This window comes from Nomascus leucogenys, chromosome 10 (genome assembly GCF_006542625.1).
Source record: "Nomascus leucogenys isolate Asia chromosome 10, Asia_NLE_v1, whole genome shotgun sequence".
Classification (NCBI taxonomy): Eukaryota; Metazoa; Chordata; class Mammalia; order Primates; family Hylobatidae; genus Nomascus; species Nomascus leucogenys.
Window position 1 is genome coordinate 61,575,594 of NC_044390.1, and position 26,064 is coordinate 61,601,657.

Genomic DNA, 26,064 nt, shown 5'->3' on the forward strand with positions numbered 1-26,064 from the left:
TCTGGAGTCATTTGTTCATGTGCATTGGGCATTTCTTAGTGCACATACAAGTGACTGTGATTTGAAGAAGGGACCCTGGCAATAGAACTGGGCTCCTCTTTTGTATATTTGCACCAACTACACTGTACTTGTTATGTGCCTCCTATGTTGCGATGCTGTTCTGGTTTGGTGCTGGTGCTCCCTGCCCCTGCCAGCTCCATGGGTTATGGCAGATGGCTTTCATGGAGAATGGTAGCTCAATGTTTTTTAAAAAAATGAATGGAAGGAGTACTTGATCCCTCTCCCCCTAAGATACTTGAGCATGTTTCTCAACTTATTTGAGGTTACAGATCTTTGGGGCTGGGCATGGTGGCTCATGCCTGTAATCCCAGTACTTTGGGAGATAGAGGCGGGAGGATCACTTGAGGCCAGGAGTTCAAGACCAGTGTGGCCAAATCCTGTCTCTACTAAAAATACAAAATTAGCTGGATGTGGTAGTGCACACCTGTCATCCCAGCTACTAGGGAGGCTGAGGCATGAGAATCACTTGAACCCGGGAGGTGGAGGTTGCAGTGAGCTGAGATCACACCATTGCACTCCGCTCTGGGTGACAGAGTGAGACTCTGTCTCAAAAAAAAAAAAAATCTTTTGGTTAATGTTCTTCGGCACTTTTTTTTTTTTTTTTTTTTTTTTTTGAGATGTAGTCTTGCTCTGTCATCCAGGCTGGCGTGAAGTGGTGTGATCTCGTCCTTTTTCTGCATCTGTTGACAAGATCATATGATTCTTATACTTAATTCTGTTAATGTGGTTCTAATCACATTGATTTGCATATGTTGAACCATCCATGCATTCCAGGGATAAATCCTACTTGATCATTATGAATGATAATTTTAATGTACTGTTGAATTCAGCTTGCTAGTATTTTGTTGAGGATTTTTGCATCTGTATACGTTAGGGATATTGGCCCATAAGTTTCTCTTTGTAGCATCCTTCTTCAGTTTTTTGGAATAATGTCAGAAGGATTGGTTTAGATATTCTTAGATGTCTTATATAATTCAGCCATGAAGCAGTCAAGTCCTAAGTGTGTGTTTGATGGGAGATTTTTAGTTAGTGATTCAGTCTCCTTCTTCATTATTGGTCTGTTCAGATTTTCTCCTTTTTAGTATTTAGTGTTTGGTAGGTTGTGTGTCTAGAAATTTGTACATCTCTGCTAGGTTATCCAGTTTATTGGCATGTAATTGTTCCAAGTAGTCTTTTATGATCCTTTGTATTTCTGTAGTTAACAGTTGTAATGTTTCCTTTCTCATATCTGATTTTATTTGAGTGTTCTTTTTTTATTTTTTCTTTTCTTTTTGAGAAAGTGTCTTGCTCTTGCCTGTGCTAGAGTGCAGTGCTGCAGTCATGGCTCAGTGCAGCCTTGACTTCCTGGTCTCAAGTGATCCTCCCACCTGAGCCTCCTGAGTAGCTAGGACTACAGGTTTGTGCTACCATGCCTGGCTTCCTTCCTTCCATCCTTCCATCATTCCTTCCGTCCTTCCGTCATTCCTTCCTTCCTTCCTTCCTTGCTTGCTTCCTCCCTCCCTCCCTCCCTCCCTTACTTCCTTATTTTTATTATACTTTAAGTTCTAGGGTACATGTATACAATGTGCAGGTTTGTTACATATATATACATGTGCCATGTTGGTTTGCTGCACCCATTAACTTGTCATTTACATTAGGTATTTCTCCTAATGCTATCCCTCCCGCATCCCCCACCCCACAACACGCCCCGATGTGTGATATTCCCCACCCTGTGTCCAAGTGTTCTCATTGTTCAATTCTCACCTATGAGTGAGAACATGCTGTGTTTGGTTTCTTGTCCTACTCAGAATGATGGTTTCCAGCTTCATCCATGTCCCTTCAAAGGACATGAACTCATCCTTTTTTATGGCTGCATAGTATTCCATGGTGTATGTGTGCCACATTTTCTTAATCCAGTCTATCATTGATGGACATTTGGGTTGGTTCCAAGTGTTTGCTATTGTGAATAGTGCCACAATAAACATACATGTGCATGTGTCTTTATTTTTTTTTATTTTTTATTTTTTTCTGAGACAGAGTCTCGCTGTCACCCAGGCTGGAGTGCAGTGGCGTGATCTTGGCTCACTGCAGGCTCTGCCCCCTGGGGTTCACACCATTCTCCTGCCTCAGCCTCCCGAGTAGCTGGGACTACAGGCGCCCGCCACCTTGCCTGGCTAATTTTTTGTATTTTTAGTAGAGACGGGGTTTCACTGTGTTAGCCAGGATGGTCTCGATCTCCTGACCTCGTGATCCGCCTGCCTCGGCCTCCCAAAGTGCTGGGATTACAGGCGTGAGCCACTGCGCCCGGCCTGTGCATGTGTCTTTATAGTAGCATGATTTATAATCCTTTGGGTATATACCCAGTAATGGGATTGCTGGGTCAAATGGTATTTCTAGTTCTAGATCCTTGAGGAATCACCACACTGTCTTCCACAATGGTTGAACTAGTTTACACTCCGACCAACCATGTAGAAGCATTCCTGTTTCTCCACATCCTCTCCAGCACCTGTTGTTTCTTGACTTTTTAATGATCGCCATTCTAACTGTTGTGAGATGGTATCTCATTGTGGTTTTGATTTGCATTTCTCTGATGACCAATGATGATGAGCATTTTTTCATGTGTCTGTTGGCTGCATACATATCTTCTTTTGAAAAGTGTCTGTTCATGTCCTTTGCCCACTTTTTTATCGGATGGTTTGATTTTTTCTTGTAAATTTGTTTAAGTTCTTTGTAGATTCTGGATATTAGCCCTTTGTCAGATTTGTAGATTACAAAAATTTTCTCCCATTCTGTAGGTTGCCTGTTCACTCTGATGGTAGTTTCTTTTGATGTGCAGAAGCTCTTTAGTTTAATAAGATCCCGTTTGTCAATTTTGGCTTTTGTTGCCATTGCTTTTGGTGTTTTAGACACGAAGTCCTTGCCCATGCCTATGTCCTGAATGGCATTGCCTAGGTTTTCTTCTAGGGTTTTTATGGTTTTAGGTCTAACATTTAAGTCTTTAATCCATCTTGAATTAATTTTTGTATAAGGTATGGGGAAGGGATCCAGTTTCAGCTTTCTACATATGGCTAGCCAGTTTTCCCAGCACCATTTATTAAATAGGGAATCCTTTCCCCATTTCTTGTTTTCGTCAGGTTTGTCAAAGATTTTGTACAAACCTTGTTTTGTCAGGTTTGTACAAAGGTGTAGATGTGTGGTGTTATTTCTGAGGCCTTTTTTTTTTTTTTTTTTTTTTTGAGATAAGCTCTGGCTGTATTGCCCAGGTGGAGTGCAGTGGCATGATCTCGGCTTACTGCAGCCTCTCTCTCCTGGGCTCAAGCTATCCTCCTACCTCAGCCTCCTGAATAGCTGGGACTACAGGCATGCACCACCACACCCAGCTAATTTTTGTATTTTTTGTAGAGAAGGTTTTACTGTGTTGCCTAGGCTGGTCTCCAACTCCTGAGCTCAAGCAATCTGCCTACCTTGGCCTCTCAAAATGCTGAGATTACAGGTGTGAGCCACCATGCCCAGTCCCAGCTATTTTTTAAAGCATTTTTTGTACAGATAAGGACCTTGCTATGTTGCTCAGGCTGGCCTTGAACTCCTGGGCTCAAGTGATCCTTTTACCTCAGCCTCTCAAAGTGCTGCAATTACAGTTGTGAACCATTGTGCCCAGCCTTTTTTTTTTTTCTTCGCCCCTTGGTCTATCTAAAGGTTTGTTTATATTTTCAGAAAACTTTTAGTTTCCTTTATCTTTTGTGTTTTTTTTTAGTTTCATTTATTTCAGTTCTGGTCTTTATTATTTCCTTCCTTCTACTAACTTTCAGCTTAGTTCTTGTTGTTCTTCTAAGTCCTCAAGGTGCAGTGTTAGGGTGTTTACTTGTGATTTTCTTTTTTCTTACAGGCATTTATTGCTATTAACTGCCCTCTTAAATCCTTTGCTTGTTCAGGTGTGTGTTACTTCATTTCCACTTATTTGTGAATTTTCTAATTTTCTTCCTGTTGTTGATTTCTATTTTCATACAGCTGTAGTCAGAAAAGATGTGTGATATGATTTTAACCTTCTTAAATTTGTTAAGACTTGCTTTGTTGTTGTTTTGTGGCCTAACATATGCTCTATCTTGGATAACGTTCTGTGTGCACTTGAGAGGAATGTGTATTTTGCCGCTGTTGGATGGAATGTTCTGTGTATGTTGTTAGATTGTTTTGGTCTAAAGTGTGGTTCTAGTCTCATGTTTCTTTATTGATTTTCTGTCTGAATGATCTGTCCATTGTTGAAAGTAGGGTATTAAAGTCCCCCATTATTTTATTGCAGTCTATCTCTGTCTTCAGATCTATTATTAATTTGCTTTATATATTTTTGTGCTCTGTTGTTGTTGGCATATATAGTCATCCTTTGGAATCTGTGTGGGATTTGTTTCAGGTTAACCCCTCTTCCTGTAACCCCTCCCCTACCTGTGGATACCAAAATTTAGGCATGTTCAAGTCTCTTATAAAATGATGTTGTATTTGTTTGAAAATCATGCATGTCCTCTCATATACTTTAAAACATCTTTAGATTACTGTAATACTTAAGTGCTATGTAAATAGTTGTTTTGCTGTATTATTTGGGGAATAATGAGCAGGGATAATATCTGCACATGCATAATAAAGTTGGACCCATGCCTTTTTTTTTTTTCTGGATATTTTCAATCCATGGCAGGTTGAATCTACCCTAATAAGTGGAGATGTGGTACCCATGAATTCAGATGGCCAATTGTATATTTATAGTTATTCTATCTTATTGATTGGTAGATCCCTTTATTATCATATAACGACCTTTGTGTCCTGTTATGGTTTTTGACTTAAAGTTTACTTTGTCTGATATAAGTAATACTTAACCTAGCTGTCTTTTGGTTTCTGTCTGCGTGGAGTGTTTTTTTCCCCGCCTTTTTGTTTTTAATTTATGTATGTCCTTGAGGATGAAGTGAGTCTCTTGTAAACAACATATCATTTGTGTCTTTGTTTTTTTAATCCACTTGGCCATTCTGTCTTTGAATTGGAGAATTTAGTGTGTGTGCATTCAGAGTAATCATTGTAGGTAAGAACCTACTACTGCCATTTTGTTAATAGTTTTCTTTTTTTTTTTCCATTTTGGAAAAAAAAGTGCAGGCTGGAGTATAGTGGCGTGATCTTGGCTCACTGCAACCTTCGCCTGCCAGATTCAAGCGATTCTCCTTCCTTGTTCAAGTGATTCTCCTGCCTCAGCCTCCTGAATAGCTGGGATTATAGATGCCCACCACCATGCCTGGCTAATTTTTGTATTTTTAGTAGAGGCAAGGTTTCACCATGTTGGCCATGGCTAGTCTTGAACTTCTGGCCTCAAGTGATCCACCTGCCTCCACCTCCCAAAGTGCAGGGATTAGTGGCATGAGCCACTGTACCTGGCTCGTTAAGTTTTCTGGTTTTTTTAAATATTCTTTGTTTGTTTCTTCCTTTGTCTTTTTTTGTGATTAATAATTTTCTCTAGTGGTGTACTTTTGATTCTTTAATTTTTATCTTTTGTGTGTCAGCTATACATTTTTGCTTTGTGGTTACCATAAGACTTACATGAAACATCTTATAGCAGGATATTTTAAGCCAATAACTGTGATCACATAAAATAACTATACTTTAACTCAACCTCTCCTCATTTTATTTTTCTGATATCGTAATTTACATATTTTTATATTGTATATCCCTTAACGAATTATTTTAGCTCTTACTGTTTCTAATACTTTTATCTCTTAACCTTCATAGTAAGGATATAATTCATTTATAAACCACCATTACAGTGTTTGAGTATTCTGAATTTAGCTATGTGCTTATTTTTACCTGAGTTTTGCACTTTGTTTTCTTGTTACTAATTAGTGTCCTTTTTTTAAGCTTGAGAACTCCCTTTAGCATTTCTTGTCAGGTCTGGTGTCAATGAACTACCTCTGCTTTTGTTTTTCTTTGACAATTTTCATCTCTTTTTCATTCCTGAAGGACAGCTTTGCTGGGTATGGCATTCTTCATGAGCAGTTTTTTTGTTTTGTTTGTTTTTCCTGACAGCAGTTTATATATGTCATCCCATTCTCTCCTGGCCTGTAACGTCTTTGGTGACAGGTCTGCTTATAACCTTATTGGAACTCGTTCATATGTGATTTGCATCTTTTTTCATGCTGCTTTTAAGATCCTCACTTTGCTTTTCATTTTTGACTGTTTGATTATATTATATCTTAGGGTAGCCTTGTTTGATTGAATGTGATTGGCGATGTTTGCCCTTCGCGAGTATGGATATTTATATATTTTCCTCAGTGTGGAAACGTTGTTATTGTTTCTTTAAGTATGTGTTCTCTGTTTCTTTTATTTATTTATTTATTTTATTTTATTTTGAGAGGGAGTCTCGCTCTGTCACCCAGGTTGGAGTGCAGTGGTGCGATCTCAGCTCACTGCAAGCTCTGCCTCCCGGGTTCACGCCATTCTCCTGCCTCAGGCTCTCCGAGTAGCTGGGACTACAGGCACCCACCACCATGCCCAGCTAATTTTTTTTTTGTATTTTTAGTAGAGACGGGGTTTCACCATGGTCTCGATCTCCTGAACTCGTGATCCGTCTGCCTCAGCCTCCCAAAGTGCTGGGATTACAAGCGTGAGCCACTGCACCCGGCCTTTTCTCTTTGTTTCTTTATTGTCTTCTTGTACTCCTGTAACTCAAAAATTTGTTCTTTTGATGATGTCCCTTGAATCGTGTAATTTTTCTTCATTTTTGTTTTTTCTCCTTTGTGTATTTCTAAATAGTCTGTTTTCAAGTTCAAAGATTTTTTTCTTTTCCTTCTCTGCTGTTGATGATTTCAATTGTGTTTTTCATTTGATTTGTAAGAACCATAAAGGAAGGAAGGAATAAAAATACAAGCAGAAGTTTTAGGAAAAAGAGAACTCATGAATAATAATAAGAGGTGATTTTCTGAGAAGACCCATCAAATAGTCAATGTAGGGGGGCAGAGTCTGATTTGCCATTGCTGCTCTGCATGTTTTTTGTCCTCTTGCAGGAGCAATGGGCAGAGCTTAGAACACTAACTTCAGTGTTTCTACTTGGAACCCTGTTGAAGCAACCAGAGTTGGAAATGAGTTCTGACTTGTTTGTAAAGCCATGACATTCTGGTTCTAATTCTTTATAGTCAAAAGTAGAATAGTACATTTTAAGTAAGCCAGGTATCAATTCCGAGTCCTTTATATGGCAGTCATTATGGGGGAGTAACAACAACCACAGAGGATTAGACTTAGGGACAAACTTGACTGCATTCAAGTCCTGGTTCACCACTTCCTAAGTAGATGATATTAGAAGAGTCATTTGTGTTTTCTGGATTTAGATTTTTTTCAGCACTAAATAGGGATATTGTTCAGATAAGTGAGCATATATATATGTGTATATATGTATATGCATATATATATGTGTATATATATGTAATGTCTAACATATAACAGTCCCTAGTAAATGGCAGTTGGTGTTATTAATACTCATTTTATACAGAACATATAGTATTTCTAGTGGGTTTCACACATATCACCAGCAGTAAAGATTTAATATATGGTATTTGATGACTGATAAGTAATGCTTGTTGATTAATGATTGATGTCTACATGAGTCCAGATACTCTATATAAAGAGGAATAGATTGCCAGTTATCCACTTAGATTTATAAGCTACCCTGACATGTCCTTGGAATCACAAAAAACTGTGTCCAGACATATTTCACTGTCAGCCTCACAGGATTGAAGCCATGGATTTGCCCTATGGTAAGTTTTTCCAAAAATCTGCTTTAGGTACCCATATTAGTCTGTTCTCACTGCTATGAAAAAATACACAAGACTGGATAATTATGAAGAAAAGAGGTTTAATTAACTCACAGTTCCGCATGACTGGGGAGGCCTCAGGAAGCTTACATCAATGGCAGAAGGCACCTCTTCACAGAGTGGCATCAATGGCAGAAGGCACCTCTTCACCTCTTCAGAAGGGTGGCAGGAGAGATAACGGGTGCAAGCTGGGGAAATGCCACATACTTATAAAACCATCAGATCGGCCGGGCGCGGTGGCTCACATCTGTAATCCCAGCACTTTGGGAGGCTGAGGCAAGTGGATCACAAGGTCAGGAGTTTGAGACCAGCCTGACCAACATGGTGAAACCCCGTCTCTACTAAAAATACAAAAGTTAGCCAGGTCTGGTGGCACGTGCCTGTAATCCCAGCTACTCAGGAGGCTGAGGCAAGAGAATTGCTTGAACCCAGGAGGCAGAGGTTGCAGTGAGCCAAGATTGCGCCATTGCACTCCAGCCTGGGTGACAGAGCAAGACTCCGTTTCAAAAACAAAAACAAAAACAAAAAACCCACCATCAGATCTTATGAGACTCACTCATTATCACGAAAACAGCATGGGGGAAGCTGCCCCCATGATCCAATTACCTCCACCTGGTTCTGCCCTTGACATGTGGGGATTATCACAATTCAAGATGAGATTTGGGTGGGGACACAGAGCCACACCATATCAGTACCCCATGCAGAATATATAATCCAGGGCTCTAGGCCTTAGTATTCACGTTAGTAGTTCCTTTCTGAGGTGTTGAAGTGGGCCAGAGAGGGCTGTTGTGTAAGTTAGCCCCCTTATGTGTGTACTTTGAGAAGAGGTGCTGCATAATCTCATTTGTGAGTTATATTACCATGGGCACAAAAAGACTTACATTCCTCAGGTCTTAAGTTTCTTTACCTGGCTGGGTGCGGTGGCTCATACCTGTAATCCCAGCACTTTGGGAGGCCAAGTTGGGCGGATCACGAGGTCAGGAGATTGAGACCATCCTGGGTAACACGGTGAAACCCCATCTCTACTAAAACTACAAAAAATTAGCCGGGCGTGGTGGTGGGCACCTGTAGTCCCAGCCACTTGGGAGGCTGAGGCAGGAGAATGGCATGAACCCAGGAGGCAGAGCTTGCAGTGAGCTGAGATCATGCCACTGCACTCCAGCCTGGGCAACAGAGCAAAACTCCATCTCCCAAAAAAAAAAAAAAAGTTTCTTTATCTGTGCAATGAGGATATTATACTTTTACTTACGACAGCTTGGCTCACAATTCCTTTTTCTTGCCCTAGGTTAGACAGAATTGCAGTGGCATTTTATGGATGTAATGTATATTTGTGTGAGTTTATATGAATTATAAGAGAATTTCGGACCAGGATGGAATAACTTCCACACATGCGAATGTTGGAACTGTGATTATGTCTGGGTTCTTATGCCTTCTTTCTTTTCCAGGTCTTTCTAGGAACCCAATCTGCCTTCATGAAGAAAAGACAGAGGCAGAAAGGAAGATGGCTTACTCCCTGACAAATTGTTATCAGGTATGCAGAAAATGTATACTTCCACAAAATGACATACTTGCATCACCAGGTAAACACGTTTCCTTCTAGGCAGATGTGTCTCCAGAGCTTCTTTAAGTAAATAAAGACTCAAGCACTGAGTCACTTGTTGAATTTCCCCAGGGAGTGGAGGTTCTCATACTGGTAATCCTTGAAAAGCATTTCAGTAATTGTTAATTAATTTTGTCCCTTATTGGTGCCAGGTATATGTTTCTTATTTGCTGAGTAGTCTGGCAGATGGAAAGGAAGATGAAAGCATCCTTTACCCAAAGGCTAATCCTGGCCAGGTGCAGTGGCTCACACTTGTAATCTCAGCACTTTGGGAGGCTGAGAAGTGGCATTATCGCTTGATCTTAGGAATTTGAGACCAGCCTGGGCAACATAGTGAGACATTGTCTCTACAAAAAAAAAAAAAAGCCAGGCATGGTGGTGCATGGCTGTAGTCCTAGCTACTTGGGAGTCTGAGGCAGGACAAACACTTGAGCCCAGTAAGTCAAGGCTGCAGTGAGCTATGATTACACCGCTGCACTCCAGCCTACATGACAGAGCAAGACCCTGCTTCCCAAAAAAAAAAAAAAAAGGCTAATCATTCATCACTGTTTATCAAGTATATGATGCAGGGTACTCTGGGATATCTTTTAGTAGAGGGAAATAAGTTGAGAAAGCACTCAACAGTCTGCTTGTGATGAGAAGTTCATGTTTGAGATGTGCCATTAAAGCCATACAACTGGAATTGGTAAGTAGTGAATGAGCAAGGATAGAGAGAGGAATACCTGAGATTTACCTGGGATTATTAAGCTTTGGGTAGATAGTGAGAGACTCACAACTCTTTATAGGCATTGGGTTCTGTTAACTGATTCTTCAGTGAACATTGGTTGATCTGTTACTTGGCTCAAGTCAGCATGTATGTGATGGTTTAGGACTCGGTGACCTTTGAGGATACGGCTGTGGACTTCACCCAGGAGGAGTGGACTTTACTGGACCCAGTTCAGAGAAACTTATACAGAGATGTGATGCTGGAGAATTATGAGAACGTGGCCAAAGTAGGTAAGACTGCCATGATTTTATGCAGCCTCTTAGGGAAGAGATATACATTGTGTACTTGCTATGTTCCAGAATTGGTTTGTTCAACACTGAATTCACCAGAGACATTGTCCCTGCCATAATAGGTCTTAATTACTGTGGTTGTTTTCAAAGTGTGGTCCAGTTTCGACAGCATCACTGTTACTCCCTTAGAAATGTACAGTCTTAGTCTCTGCCTTTGACCTACTGAATCAGAAACTCTCTACTTGGATTGTTATCTGTGTGTTAACTATCCTTCCACATCAATTTGATGCACTATAAGAATCACTGGTGTAGTTTTATTCTCCAAGTATACAAGGGTCTCTTTGTTTCACTTTATTTCTTTTTTTTCTTTATTCAGGAGTTTGACAACATACCTTATTTCTGTGACTAAACGGTTATTGCTTTGTAAATGTGTACATAAGCATTAATTTGCATTGCAGAGGTTAGAGATAGCCAATTTTTGGGTGCACAGAAAGAAGAGATATTTTCAGTTTTAGTCCATTTGAAATAATTTCACTGCTTTCTCTAAGAACCACAGTTCTATAATGTAAGGTTTATCATCTCTTGCATGAGCCTCTTCCATTAATTTTTTTTTTTTGAGGTGGAATTTTGCTCTTGTTGCCCAGGATGGAGTGCAGTGGCATGATCTCGGCTCACTGCAACCTCTGCCTCCCGGGTTCAAGCAATTCTCCTGCCTCAGCCTCCCAAGTAGCTGGGATTATAGGCACATGCCATCACACCCAGCTAGTTTTTGTATTTTTAGTAGAGATGGGGGTTTCACCATCTTAGGCTGATCTCGAACTCCTGACCTCAGGTAATCCACTCACTTCAGCTTCCCAAAGTGCTGGGATTACAGGCATGAGCCACTGTGCCTGGCCTGAGCCTCTTCCATTAATGTATCATTTCTTCATGTAAAGGATTTCAGCTCCTTAAACCCAGTGTCATCTCTTGGTTGGAAGAAGAAGAGTTGAGGACCTTTCAGCAAGGAGTTCTCCAAGGTGAGTATTTATGAAGAACAACCTTGGTCAGTGAGAAGTTCAGTATGTTTGGAAGCTGTGTTAGTCTGTTCTTGTGTTGCAAGAAAGAAATACCTGAGACTGGGTAATTTATAAAGAAAATAGGTTTATTTAGGCTCACGATTCTGCAGGCTGTACAGAAAGCATGGTTCTGACATCTGCTTTAGGTGAGAGCCTCAGAAACCTTACAATCATGGCAGAAGGCAAAGGAGGAGCAGACAAATTACATGATGAGAAAGGGAGTAAAAGAGAAGTTGGGGGTGGTGTCACAGTTTTTTAAACCAGCGGTCCCCAGCCTTTTTGGCATCAGGGACCAGTTTCATGGAAGACAATTTTTCCACAGACCAAGTGGCAGGGAGATGGTTTCAGGATGATTCAGGTGCATTACATTTATTGTGCACTTTATTTCTACTATTATTACATTGTAATATATAATGAAATAATTATACAACTCACCATAATGTAGAATCAATGGGAACCCTGAGGTTGTTTTCCTGTAACCAGATGGTCCCATTTGGGGAACTGGGGGTGATGGGAGACAGTGACAGATCATCAGGCATTAGATTCTCAAAAGGAGCACGCAAGCTAAATCCCTCACATGCACAGTTCATGATAGATTTTGCTCTTCTATGAGACTCAAGTGCTGCTGCTGATCTGACAAGAGGCGGAGCTCAGGAGGCATTTAGGATGGAGAGCAGCTATAAATACAAATGAAGCTTCACTTGCTCTCCTGCCACTCACCTCCTGTGCTGTGGCCTGGTTCTGGTCCATGGCTCCGGAGTTGGAGACTCCTGTTTTAAACTACCAGGTCTCATATGAACTTAGAACAAGAACTCACATATTACTCCGAGTATGTCATTAAGCCATTCATGAAGGACCCACCCCCATGAGCCAAACATCTCCCACCAGGCCCCACCTCCAGTATTTGATGTTACATTTCCACATGAGATTTGGAGGGAGCTAACATCCAAACCATCAGAAACATAATGAGGGAACTTTTTTTTTTTTTTGAGACGGAGTCTCGCTCTGTCCGCCAGGCTGGAGTGCAGTGGCGCGATCTTGGCTCACTGCAGCCTCTGCCTCCCGGGTTCACGCCATTCTCCTGCCTCAGCCTCCCGAGTAGCTGGGACTACAGGTGCCCGCCAACATGCCCAGCTATTTTTTGTATTTTTAGTAGAGATGGGGTTTCACCGTGTTAGCCAGGATGGTCTTGATCTCCTCACCTCATGATCTGCCCGCCTCGGCCTCCCAAAGTGCTGGGATTACAGGCGTGAGCCACCGCGCCCGGCCCTCTGAGGGAACTTTTTAAGATGCACCTTCTCTCACAAGGTTAAGGCCATTTATCTCAGAAGTTAGAAAATATTCAATTTCTGATACTCTTTAAATTTCCATCTACTCCAACTTTCTATGATCTTATGAAACTATATATTTTGTTTTTCAAGTTCTTTGCTTTGAAATATGGCTTTGGCCCAGATCTTTCCTACTTTTCTAATAACATTCTTTCTGTTTAACATTAGTTTTACATTTAAATGAGTCAATTTGTAGCAAATTAGCTAAAATTTTGACCCTTTATTCTCATCATTGCCAATTTTTTGACATAGTCTAAATGTTCAAATTTAGCTTTCTTTTTTCTTATGTTTATTTTAAAAACAAATATGAATGAGGCCTATAATTTTTAACTCTTTCATTTTACCTTTTTTTTTTTTTTTTTAAAAAAAACCTCAGTTTATGTTTTTGTTTCAGACTGGGCAATAAAACATCAAACCAGTGTTTCAGCACTGCAGCAGGATTTTTGGAAAATACAAACTTCTAATGGGATACAAATGGTAATGTTAAGAAAGGGTATTTCTTATTTTTCACACTCAGAGAATGTTGGGACTTCCAATATAGAAAATAAGCACAAAAGATAATTGAGAGAAATAGCATTCACTCAAGAGGGAGCAATGTCTCTGGAGAGATGCTCTGATAATGATGAATTTGGGGAGATCCAAACTTAGTGTGAAAGTTGTATCCTTCTAAAATTGGAGTAATGATATCAACAAAGACTCATTTTCTTGTAGGTACTCCTGTCTGTATTCTTCCTTAAAGCAAATATAGACCCTAGTTGAATTTTCCCCAGAAAGTCATACCTCTCATATTGGTGAGGAATTACCCTGGAAATTATCTCAGTACTTTTGTAGTTACGAATTAGTGTTCATTTTCCTGGTGCCAGCTGCACATTTATTTTTCTGGGTGCCAGGACAGATGGTAAGGGGTATGAAAGTGTTCTTTTCTTAAGGAATTTATCCATATCCTCATTTATCAAGTATTTGTCATGTGCTCAGGAGTGTATTGCAATAGAGAGGAATCAAATGAGATGAGCTCCCGCTCTAGTTGTGGTTGATAAGTTTACGTGTAAGAGGTTCTGTTACAGCCATGTTATTGGAGGAAATTGACAGTGAATGTGGATAGAAGAGTTCCTAGGGCCATTGAACCTTGGGGTGTAGATAGTGGGAGCATTCAGTACCCTTTACAGGGATTGGGTCCCCCTTCCTCATTCTTCAGCCAACATTGGTGGAGATGTTACTTGGCTCAAATCAGCATGTGTCTGATGGTTTAGGACCTGGTAACCTTTGACAGTGTGGCTGTGGAGTTCACCCAGGAAGAGTGGACTTTACTGGACCCAACTCAGAGAAACCTGTACAGTGATGTGATGCTGGAGAACTACAAGAACCTGTCCTCAGTAGGTAAGTCTGGCATCATCCCTTGTAGCCTATTCTGGAACAAGATACAAATTATGTACTTACTGTATTCTAGGATTAGTGATGTCAAATCTGAATACAGTGGGATATATACATATTGAAAAAAAATTTTTTTAATAAGTAAAATAGGAAATAACAGAGACAGTTCCTGTACTAATGGGTTTTAATCTTGTATGGTAGTTTGCATCAGTAGCATCACCATCACTCTCTTAGATATGTGTACATTCTCAGACTCGATGTACTAAATCAAAAAGTCTGCTGTTGGGTCCCTGTATTCAGATGAGTAATTCACTCTAAAGTTCAGAACTACTGGAATGGGAGTTTTCCCAGGAGAATCAAGATCTGTCTTTGAGCTTCCATTAGTTTCTATTTTAATAAAGGTTTTAGTGGTTTTTAGAATTTGTATTTAACATTTGCCATTTAGAAAGAAAAAGTGCAGCTCACTGCTAGTGCTTATTTCTTGGGGCGAACAGGAAATGGATTAAACTTGAATGTGAATTTCAGAGGTCAGAGATAACCAGTGTCTTCAGAGAACAGAAAGATGGGATATATGCAATTTAAGTGCTTTTCACTGCTTTAATTAGAAACATAGTCCCTGTTTCATGGAAAAGTTTGCCATTTCTTGCATGAGCCTCTTCCATTGGTGTATCTCCCTGTGTACAGGTTACCAGCTCTTCAAACCCAGTCTGATCTCTTGGCTGGAGGAAGAGGAAGAGTTGAGCACATTGCCAAGAGTTCTCCAAGGTGAGTGTTTGTGAAGAACAACCCTGGTCCATGAGAAGTTCTCAGTATGTTTGGAAGCATAATGAAGTTTTATAAGATGCCCTTTGAATCAGAAGGCTGAGTCCACTGGACTTGGATGTTTTGGGATATCTTAACTTTTCATCCTCCATTGCTTTGCATCTATCCAGACTTCCCTGTTACCTAACAAATGACCTTCTTTATGTTTATAGTTTTATTGTATGCTTTTGTTCCAATTTTTCCTACTTTTCCTTCCCTGATAGTACTGTTTCTGTTCACTATTGTGTTTAATTTTCATAGAATAAGTTGTTCTAAAAATTATTAAAACTTGACCCCATATGATTGCCAAATTTTAGACCTATATTAATTGCTCAAATCTATCTGCTTTTTATTTAACCTACCATTTCATGTGTAAACTCTCATATATATTTTTCTTTTATTTCAGAATGGAAAATGTGCCTGAAAACCAATGGGCCAGCCCTTTGGCAAGATAATTTTTGTTTAAAAACATCAAATGGGATACAGTTGGTAAGATTAACAAAAGAACTTTCTTATTTTTCACATTCAGAGAAGATTGATATTGCATTGTAGAAATCAACAGAAATGGCCAGGCACAGTGGCTCATGCCTCTAATCCCAGCACTTTGGGAGGCCGAGGCAGGTGGATCACAAGGTCAGGAGTTCGAGACCAGCTTGGCCAATATGGTGAAACCCTGTCTCTATTGAAAATACAAAAATTAGCTAGGCATAGTGGCGTGTGCCTGTAGTCCCAGCTACTCATGAGGCTGAGGCAGAAGAATCGTTTGAACCCAGGAGGTGGAGGTTGCAGTGAGCTGAGATCGTGCTACTGCACACTCCAGCCTGGTCAACAGAGCATAACCCCATCTCAAAAAAAAGAAAGAAAGCAGCAGAAATGATAGATATTTGAGAGAAGTGGCATTCACCCAATTCACCCAAGGGGAGAAATATCTGGAGAGAGATCCCATACCGAGTGTGAAGCTTGGTACTTAAGACTTCCCATGAATGTTCATTCTGATGTGTATAACTAGACATTTGAGTTTTTAAAATAACTTCATGAAAAGCTATAGGAATCTTTCCAAGATTAGAGCAGATGGCATAGGATTCTTACAGTAGGGTTCCATTATTCAAGTTGAAGGAAATCCAAAAGGTAGAAAATATATGCATGTTATAAAAGTGGCAAAAATAATAATAATCATGTTTCTTAGATGAGTGGTATCTATTAATAAGTCTGCTAAAATGCTTCCTTTATTGTTCATTCCTGTGTTAACAGGCAAGAAACCAAAATGGAGAGGAACTCTATGACTGTAAGCAATGTGAAGATGTCTTCTGTAAACATTCATGCCCTAAGACCAATAGGAGTACTCAAAATAGAGACAACACGTCTGAATGTATTCAGTATGCAAAAGACCTCCTTTCTCTATACAATAAAACCTCTACCATAAGGAAAGTTTCTGTGTTCAGTAAGCATGGAAGATCTTTCAGCCTGATTTTAAATGTTCAGGTCCAGAGAAAGTGTACACAGGATAAATCCTTTGAATGCATTGACTATGGGAAAGCCTTCGTTCATCAGTCACACCTTGAAGCACACGGGAAAACTCAGAGCAGAGAAAAACTCTATGAATGGAAGCAATGTGGGGAAGCATTTACTCACTCCACAAGCCATGCTGTAAATGTTGAAACACACATTATTAAAAAACCCTATGAACGTAAGGAATGTGGAAAAGATTTTAGATACCCTACCCACCTTAATAATCACATGCAAACCCACATTGGGATAAAACCTTATAAATGTAAGCACTGTGGCAAAACCTTCACTGTGCCATCAGGTTTTCTTGAACATGTACGAACTCACACTGGAGAGAAGCCTTATGGGTGTAAGGAATGTGGTAAAGCATTTGGTACATCTGCAGGCCTTATTGAACATATAAGATGTCACGCCAGAGAGAAAACCTTTAAATGTGACCACTGTGGGAAAGCCTTTATTTCTTACCCATCTCTTTTTGGACATTTGAGAATTCATAATGGAGAAAAGCCATATGAGCATAAGGAATATGGGAAGGCCTTTGGTACATCCTCAGGTGTTATCGAAGATAGAAGAAGTAACACAGGACAGAAATGCTTTGATTGTGACCAGTGTGGGGAAGTCTTTGTTTCTTTCTCATCTCTTTTTGCTCATTTGAGAACTCACACTGGAGAGAAGCCCTTTAAGTGTTACAAATGTGGGAAACCATTTACCTCTTCTGCCTGTCTTCGTATTCACTTGCGAACTCACACAGAAGAGAGACTCTATCAATGTAAGAAATGTGGTAAAACTTTCACTAAGTGCTCATATCTTACCAGACATTTACGAACACATGCTGGAGAGAAACCCTATGAATGTATGAAATGTGGGAAAGCCTTCACTGAGCGCTCATACCTTACTAAACATTTACGAAGACACACTGGAGAGAAGCCATTTGAATGTAAGAAATGTGGAAAAGCCTTCACGGAACGCTCAGATCTTACTAAACATTTACGAAGACACACTGGAGACAAGCCCTATGAATATAAGGAGTGTGGGAAAGCCTTTGTTGTCTCCTCCAGTCTAGTTGATCATTTAAGAACTCACACTGGATATAAACCCTATAAATGTAATGCATGTGAAAAAGCTTACAGTAGGTCTTGTGTACTAACTCAACACTTAAAAACTCATGCTGCAGAGAAGACCTCTGAATGTAATGCATGTGGAAATTCCTTTCGAAATTCCTTGTGCTTTCATGATCGCTTAAAAACTCTCACTGAAATAAAACCCTATAAATGTAAGGACTGTGGGAAAGCCTTCACTTGTCATTCAGATCTTACCAATCATGTGCGAATTCACACTGGAGAGAAGCCCTATAAATGTAAGGAGTGTGGGAAGGCCTTCCGTACATCCTCAGGACGTATTCAACATTTAAGAACTCATATGGGAGAGAAACCCTTTGAATGTGACCAGTGTGGGAAGGCCTTTGCTTCTTTCTCAGCTCGTATTGCACATTTGAAAACACACTAGAGAGAAGCCCTGTGGATGTGAAGAATGTGGAAAAACCTTTGCTGTTTCCTCAAGCCTAACTGAGCATGTAAAAATTCACAGGAGACAGTAACACTATCAATGTAAGGAATGTGAGAAAGCCTGAACACTTGAATCTTTCTAGACATGTACAAACTCACACTGTAGAGAAACCCTGTAAATGTAAGGGATGTGGGAAAACACTAGTTCTCTTTTTTTTTTTGAATGAGTCTCCCTCTGTCGCCTAGGCTGGAGTGCAGTGGCATGATCTTGGCTCACTGCAACCTCTGCCTCCCAAGTTCAAGCAATTCTCCTGCTTTAGCCTCCTGAGTAGCTGGGATTACAGGCATGCACCACCACACCTGGCTAATTTTTTATATTTTTGGTAGAGACAGAATTTCACCATGTTGGCCAAGCTGGTCTTGAACTCCTGACCTCAAGTGATCATGTGCTTCCGCCTCCCAAAATGCTGGGATTACAGGCGTGAGCCACTGCACCTGGTGTTCTTTCATCTTACTGAACATGTAAACACCATGGAGAGAAACTTTTTTTTTTTTTTTTTTTTTGAGATGAAGTCTCTCTCTGTAGCCCAGTCTGGAGTGCAGTGGCGTGATCTCGGCTCACTGCAACCTCCGCCTCCTGAGTTCAAGCGATTCTCCTGCCTCAGCCTCCCCAGTAGCTGGGATTATAGGCATGCACCACTGCACCTGGCTGATTTTTTGTATTTTTAGTAGAGATGGGGTTTCAACATGTTGGCCAAGCTGGTCTTGAACTCCTGACCTCAGGTAATCTGCCTGCCTTGGCCTCCCAAAGTGGTACAATTACAGGTGTGAGCCACTGCGCCTGGCCAAAGAAACCCATTTTATGTAAGGAATGAAGAAAATCCTTTTGGAAGTCCATATGCCTTAATTGTCACATTGTAATTCACACTGGTGAGAAAACATCAATGTAAGCACTGTGTCAAAGTGCTCATTTGTCCCTGTTCACTTCAAAGATAGGAAAGAACTTACACTCTGAAGATGCTCCATAAAGTTAAAGGCATGTGGGAGAACCATTGGAATCTGCTGACATTGCACTGTGTAAGAGTTCAACCTGAAGCTGTACAATGTTAGAAACGTAGAGACCTGGCCAGGTGCAGTGGCTCATGCCTATAATCTCAGCACTTTGGAAGGCTGAGGCAGGTGGATCACAAGGTCAAGAGATCGAGACCATCCAGGCCAACATGGTGAAACCCTTTCTCTACTAAAAATACAAAAATTAGCTGGGCATGGTGGCACGCCCCTGAAATCCCAGCTGCTCGAGAGGCTGAGGCAGGAGAGTCGCTTGAAACAGGGAGGCAGAGGTTACAGTTAGCCAAGATCACGCCACTGCACTCCAGCCTGGCGACCGAGCGAGACTCCATCTCAAAAAAAAAAAAAAAAAAAGGAAATAGCTTTCACTGTTTCCTTGGGTTCTTGGAATAGAGATAAACCCTTTTTATGTAAGATATGTTTGATGTAAGATATGTTCAGAAGTTTTATTCTTGCCAAATACTTTGGTGTTTACCTGTAATTTCACAGTGGAGAAAAACTTCATGAAGGTAATAAATGTTGGAAAGTAATTTTTTATATTCTTCATCCTTTAGTGAATATGAGGGGCATTCACACTTATGAGAAACTGGGCATGTATGGAATATCAGAATTGCTTCCCTGAAACCTGTCAAAGACATGGCTTTCTGGGTGGTTCTATAGAACTATTTTGGAAGTTTCTCATACCCTGCTGCTCATTCCTGGCATGGTATGTCTTTCTCCTATAGCAACACCACTCTAGTTGCTATACATCCTCTGGGTTACAACTGACCTAAAGTGGGCCTTCAGGATTCAGACAATCCTGTTTTAACAGTGTAGATTCTCTTTTTGGTTTGTCATATTCTTAGACATGGTCCACCTGTAGTGGCTCACACTGGCCAAGGTAAAAGTTATAATACGGCTTTAAAATGTAAAAATACTCTTGTTCCTCTTTTCAAATCTGATCTTTTCAGGTAAATGGTCAAGGTTGAAGAAGGGTCTGAGTGGAGAAAGGGTGAACTAACAGATAGTAACATAAGATACCGTGATTTCATGGCCATGGAGGGACACCCATAACCCTTCACCTGGAGAGGTGGGAACTCTTGTACTATCAGGCAGTGCAGAGAGGTGGTGGGAACCACGAATGTTGTCTTTGATGCCACTGTTTGGCAAAGCAATCATATATGCCTGACTCAGTTAACTGCTATGATTGGCAGTATGACCCATTTCTGGGTTTTCATTTTGTCCATGTGCTATGAAAACAGAAAAACTCCTGTGAACATGGATGATCATGATATTCTGCTGTGCTTGACACCATCACTGGCACTTCCTGAATGTGGCCCTGGAATACACACACACAAAAGCTGCATAACCAGGTTCCAGTCTGAGTGGTACAAATTTAAATATTTCTGTTATATTATGTACAGCCATTAAGGCTGTTGTTTCTTGATGATTCTTTCTGTGGTTCTTAATCCAGCCAGTGTAATGGTAATCCAAAGCTTCAGTAAGTTTACCAATCCTGAATCAGCTGGGTGTAATAGCTCATGCCTGTAATCCCAGCAGTTCGGGAGGCCAAGTCAGGTGGATCACTTGGGCTCAGGATTTCAAGACCAGCCTGGGCAACATGGCAAAACCCTATCTCTACAAAAAATACAAAGATTAGCGTGGTATGATGGCACGTGCCTGTAGTCCAACCTACTCAGGAGGCTGAGATAGGAGTCTCACTGACCCCAGGGAGGTCATGGCTGCAGTGAGCTCAGATCGTGCCATTGGACTCCAACCTGTGTGACAGAGGCCTTGTCTCAAAAACAAAACAAAAAAAACAATTGAGGTCCATGCATTTTCATGTTACATGTTTTCTTATGGAGAGGAACGGGTTTTATAGTGGTTCTCTTGTGGTTTGAGTGTGATTATTTTAACCCATCTTTGTTGCGTTTAACTGTTGCCAGTGACACAAAAGACGCAGATTAGTCTTAATTGCCTTGTGTGACTTCTGTCACCTCATAGACTGTCCTTAGATGCCATCCTGATTGTCTCAAAACCTATAGGTTCTTCCTGAAACTTTTTCACAGTTGCTGGAGTATGAGCACTTGTGGGTCATGGGTGAGGACAATACTGTAGGTTGGCTTCATTCTGGTGCTTGGACTAATAGTGATGTATCACTAAGAAATGATACTCTAGTCTCATAGCCTAGAAATTGCCTAGCTTCAGGAGCTGATTTCCTTTTTTATTTTTTTTAGAAGCTGATTTCTGATTGTCTGTATAAAGTCACTTGATCTTTGTATACTGAATTTTACTAGAAGCCTTGTTCAACATTCTTTAACATCCTAGTTTTATGTATTGTTTTGAGTTTTCCATATTTCATATCATCTGTAACTGACTTAACTTGTAACCTTCGGTCATTTATGTCTTGTCTAGGCAGAAAAGACTAGAATAATAACTAGAAGTAGTAAAACAAGCATACTTTTATTTCTAATCCTAATGGCAGATGTTTCCATCATTACTAATCACTGTATTGGTTGCTGTAGATTTTTAAAAGGTCAAGGCTTTTTTCTACTTTTCATTGTTTAGGGAATCTTTCCCATGAATGGCTTAAGAATTTATTGAATGCTTTCCCCTGATTCCTCTTTGATGATCTTGCCTTACTCAGAAAATTCAAGTACCTAGGACTGACTGAACCTGCCCTTGATAGATACCTAATATTTAAATGTGTAAGTAAATAAAAGATTTTTTAAAATGTGGAAAGATAACTGATTGACATTCCAATGTTACATCATCTTGTAATTCCAGAAAAATGCAATTTGAGTATAATGGGTTAACTTTTCTTTTGCTAGAATATTTTATATACCTATAGTGTAAAGATTTTTAAAAAATATTATTAACATTGGCATATAATATTTGCTGAGACCAGGTCAGTCATGGAGACCACAATCCAGTGGCACTAGAGAAATAAAGACACAGACATAGAGATAGAGTGCAAAGTGGGATCAGGGGGCTAACAGCCTTCAGAGCTTGACAGCCTCGAACAGAGTTCGACCCACCTATTTATTGACAGCCTGTGATAAACATCATTTCTGCAGTATATAGATTAACTGAAAGTATTCTTTAAGGAGAACAAAGGGACAGGCTCTGGCTTGTTATCTGCAGCAGGAACATGTCATTAAGGCACAGATTGCTCATGCCATTGTTTGTGGTTTAGGAACACTTTAAGCGGTTTTCTGCCCTGGGTGGACCAGGTGTTCCTTGCCCTCATTCTGATGAACCAGCAACCTCTAGTGTGTGCATCATAACCATCACGAGCATGTCACAATGCTGCAGAGATCTTGTTTATGACGTTTCTTATGGCCTGTTTATGGGCAGGCTTGGGGCCTATTCCCAGCATGTCTTCCTTTTTGTTTTTCCAGGGCAATAAAAGCAAAGGTGGCTTTATCACAGTGAGCTACTTCTGCAGGAGTCGGGATCTGCATCTGTAGACTACACAAAGACAACACAGATTAATAGCACAACCATCATAGAAATCACAGAACCTCCAAGTGTTTTTATCCATTTCATAGGATTTATGGCTGCCAATCCATCTGTAGCTCCTTCAAGCACGGCCAGTTCCTGGCATTAAGGTCAGGTGTGCCTGGGATGCTTGAAATATTTGTTCTCCTAATTTTGCAACATCCAAAGACAAGTTTGCAGAGTGTCCTTCCGGATGCTTTTTTTAGTTCTTTCCCATTCATGCTGTGATTCATTATAATAGTGAGGAGTGATACAACAGTCACAAGTATTCCAGTCGCATTTCAGCTGCATTCTGTATTCCAAACTAGCTACTCGATCTCCCAGCCACATTACAGTTGGTTGGAGATCATTGTTTTGATTAACTATCTTTTGGTCTATTTTAGTTTGAGAGTTCCACAGCAGAGTAGAGTTCTTTTGCCATTTATTTACAAAATCTGCTGTCTGCACTGATGAATGTAGTGCAACTCCAGCTACTGCAGCAGTAGCTGTGACAGCAATCAGTCCCATAATAATCAAGATTAAAGTAGCAATGAAACACTGAGAGCTTCTTAGAATTTTCTGAAGAATTTCAGTAATATGTACAGAGGGAGAGGCTTCCCAAGGATGGGAAAGCTTCACCAGTAACAATACTCCTTCTCGAGCTCTCACTACTAGGATAGAATGATTAGTATTAAATAAGGAAGAGTTCACATAAGAGAACAATCTACCTTCCTGGCAAGTTACATGATAATTAGGGGTGTCAAATTTTAGATCACCCATTACCAACAAAAGGAGGATGAACACAACGTTGTATCCAAATTGTACTGTTTTCAACAAGTTCTAAAATGTAATTAGGATTATATTATGATGGCATAGTACATTTTCCTACCCAAATCTTGATCTTATCAAGAGCTATTAATAGTTTCCACAAATCCTTCTGTTTAGCTCCTACAGTGGGCCATATCATTTGAGGTTGAGGGGTCACTATACCGCCATGTTTCCAGTTAATAGGAACTCTTGCCATACTTATCATTTTTACCATCTGATCATTTTGTTCAGACCAGCTGAACATAATGTGGCCATCGCATGCAGACAGAGGTGCAATTCATGCTAAACATCCCCTTAGGGGACCAATCAATAATGATTCCATAGGAAACATGCAGCACCTCTAACTGTTCTGCAATGCAATCTTCCCAAACAAGCATGTTCATTTTTTCTGACCAGGTCCAATCCTGTTTACAAATAGGTTTTTGAGTGCGGTGTGCCTCAATTAGAGGAGCAGATTCATTATGGTAAATACTGAGATCAGAAAGCATGTGTAACTGCCATAGAGTGATTACGTCCAGGCATTATTGCCAGCCAAGATAGATACTGAGGGGGTAGGCAACTAGCGGCCTTTCCCAAACAGATGGGCAGATGTTTAAATCCTAAAGAAATATTCATAACAGTTCCTTCCTCATGTGGGTGAGATGGGCCTCTATCATCTGTAGGACCAGGCATCCGAGAGCTATCATTAGTGTATACCTCCACTAGGAGGGTCCAGCCAAGTTACAGGCCATAGAAGTGGTGGAAAAGGTAAATATGCCCAATGAGTATAACTGCCCTCCGTGTCAGCCCTTGCTGAAGGAATACTCATGGCAATGGTGATCACCACTATCATAGCTATCATTAAATTACTCATTGTGACTGGTTGTCCTGCTTTCCTCAGGTTTTCTTCGCCATCTGTGACAGCTTCTTGATCTGTCCCCAGGTAGGTGGCTGCGTTCAATGAGTGTTGCTCGTGACAGCTGGGGGTCATCCTCAGTGTCAACTTGGATAATGCTGCCACGAGTGGGTCTTTGGGATCCTCCCCAAACCTCTTCCTGGTTATCTGGCTCATAGTATGGCTTTAGATATCTCGATGGCACCCAGATTGGCTGTTGATTCGGTCCTGGAGAAACACAAGCATAACCTCTGCCCCATGTTATTATTTTACTTGTTTCCCAACCTTTTGTTATTGGGTCTTTCCACCAAACCCATTGTTCCACTTCTGTTTTGGTAGAAGGGCTGAGGCAGGGCCTGCTTGTCTGACATAATGTAAAAGAGTCTTGGAACTTGTCCTGGGTCCAGGGTCCAAAACCCCTCGTGGCCTATGGAACACCAAGCTCTGTGCCTAAGGGTGGAAGGCTGCCCCGCTGCACTACAGTCTAAGCCCAGGGCATAAAACCCCTTGTGGCTCATAAATTGATTGTATCTTGAGTTAGAAGAACCTATTCTCCATTATCTCAAGTAGCAGAGCATATGCTAAACCATCACAGCTACACTTGATGCACCACTACCTTTCTACCCCCACGTCCTCACCTGTCTACCCCCATATCTGCATGTCCTCACCACCTGCTTCTTTGATCACCAATAGTGTGGGCTCCCAGAGCTCGGGGCCTTCACAGCCTCCATACTAGCATTGGCCCCCTGGACCCACCCTATGAACTCTTGTCTCATTCCTTTGACTCCACCATACTTCATAGCCCCCATGGCCTGGTGTTCGGTCTGATCACCCCAACATAGTAGGGCTTTAGATGTGTTGATGGCACCCAAATTGGCTGTTGATTCGGTCCTTTAGAAACACAAGCATAACCTCTGCCCCATGTTATTATTTTACCTGTTTCCCAATCTTTTGTTATCGGGTCTTTCCACCAAACCTGTTGTTCCACTTCTGCCTTTTTAGCTGTCTTCTGTAAATGTTTTTCAGCTGCTGATAACAATCAGCCTTTAGGCAGGCTCAAAAAATTTAATAATGCTAGATTTAGTTGCATGTGCAGAGTCCTATAGTCACTGTCTCCCCCTTTCTGTTTTTGCAACTGCTGTTTTAGGGAGAGATTCATTCTTTCCACTATGGTGTGTCCTTGAGAATTATATGGGATACCAGTAATGTGTTCAATATTCCATATAGAGAAGAATGTAGCTAGAGCTTGGCTAGTATAGCTTGGGGCATTATCTGTTTTAATAGAAGCTGGAATGCCCATCACCGCAAAACACCACAAAAGGTGATGTTTAACACAGGCAGAAGACTCTCCTGATTGGCATGTAGCCCAGACAAAGTGAGAAAAGGTGTCTACACATACATGTACATAAGCTAGTCTCCCAAACGAGGGAACATGTGTGACATCCATTTGCCAAAGAGAATTAGGTTCCAATCCGTGAGGATTAACTCCTCTTGTAAAAGATGAGGAATGCACCATTTGGCAAGTTGGGCATCGCTGAATAATAGCTTTAGCTTCTTTCCAGGTAATGCTGTATCTGTGTTTGAGACTGGAGACAGTAACGTGTTAAATTGTGAAAGTGTCTAGCATTAGATATTGCAGTAGCAACTAGGCGATCAGCCATTTGATTCCCTGCAGTCGAAGATCCTGGAAGAGGTGTATGAGCCCTAATGTGAGTGATGTAAAAAGGGTGCATTCTACTCCTAACTGCTGTTTGCAATTGGGTAAATAAAGTCATCAGTTGCTCCTCTGTGTGGAATCA

At 40.7% G+C, this 26,064-nt stretch overlaps 1 protein-coding gene across 3 annotated transcripts in view; it reads left to right on the forward strand.

Annotated features, from left to right (window-relative positions):
- Nucleotides 1–18,245, forward strand: part of LOC100586328 (zinc finger protein 560) — a 34,832-nt gene extending 16,587 nt beyond the window's left edge. Inside the window, exons 3-10 of one of the 3 annotated variants that reach the window (XM_030820926.1) lie at nt 9,320–9,405; nt 10,344–10,466; nt 11,406–11,486; nt 13,248–13,330; nt 14,104–14,230; nt 14,909–14,989; nt 15,432–15,514; nt 16,277–18,245. In XM_030820926.1, coding sequence (XP_030676786.1) covers nt 13,328–13,330; nt 14,104–14,230; nt 14,909–14,989; nt 15,432–15,514; nt 16,277–18,037 — 2,055 coding nt within the window. In that variant the 5' untranslated portion in view covers nt 9,320–9,405; nt 10,344–10,466; nt 11,406–11,486; nt 13,248–13,327 and the 3' untranslated portion in view covers nt 18,038–18,245. Of the gene's footprint in view, nt 1–9,319; nt 9,406–10,343; nt 10,471–11,405; nt 11,487–13,247; nt 13,331–14,103; nt 14,231–14,908; nt 14,990–15,431; nt 15,515–16,276 lie in introns of those variants that run through there. The other 2 variants (XM_030820925.1, XM_030820927.1) reach the window with 2 other exon arrangements.
- Nucleotides 18,246–26,064: the final 7,819 nt, after the last annotated feature.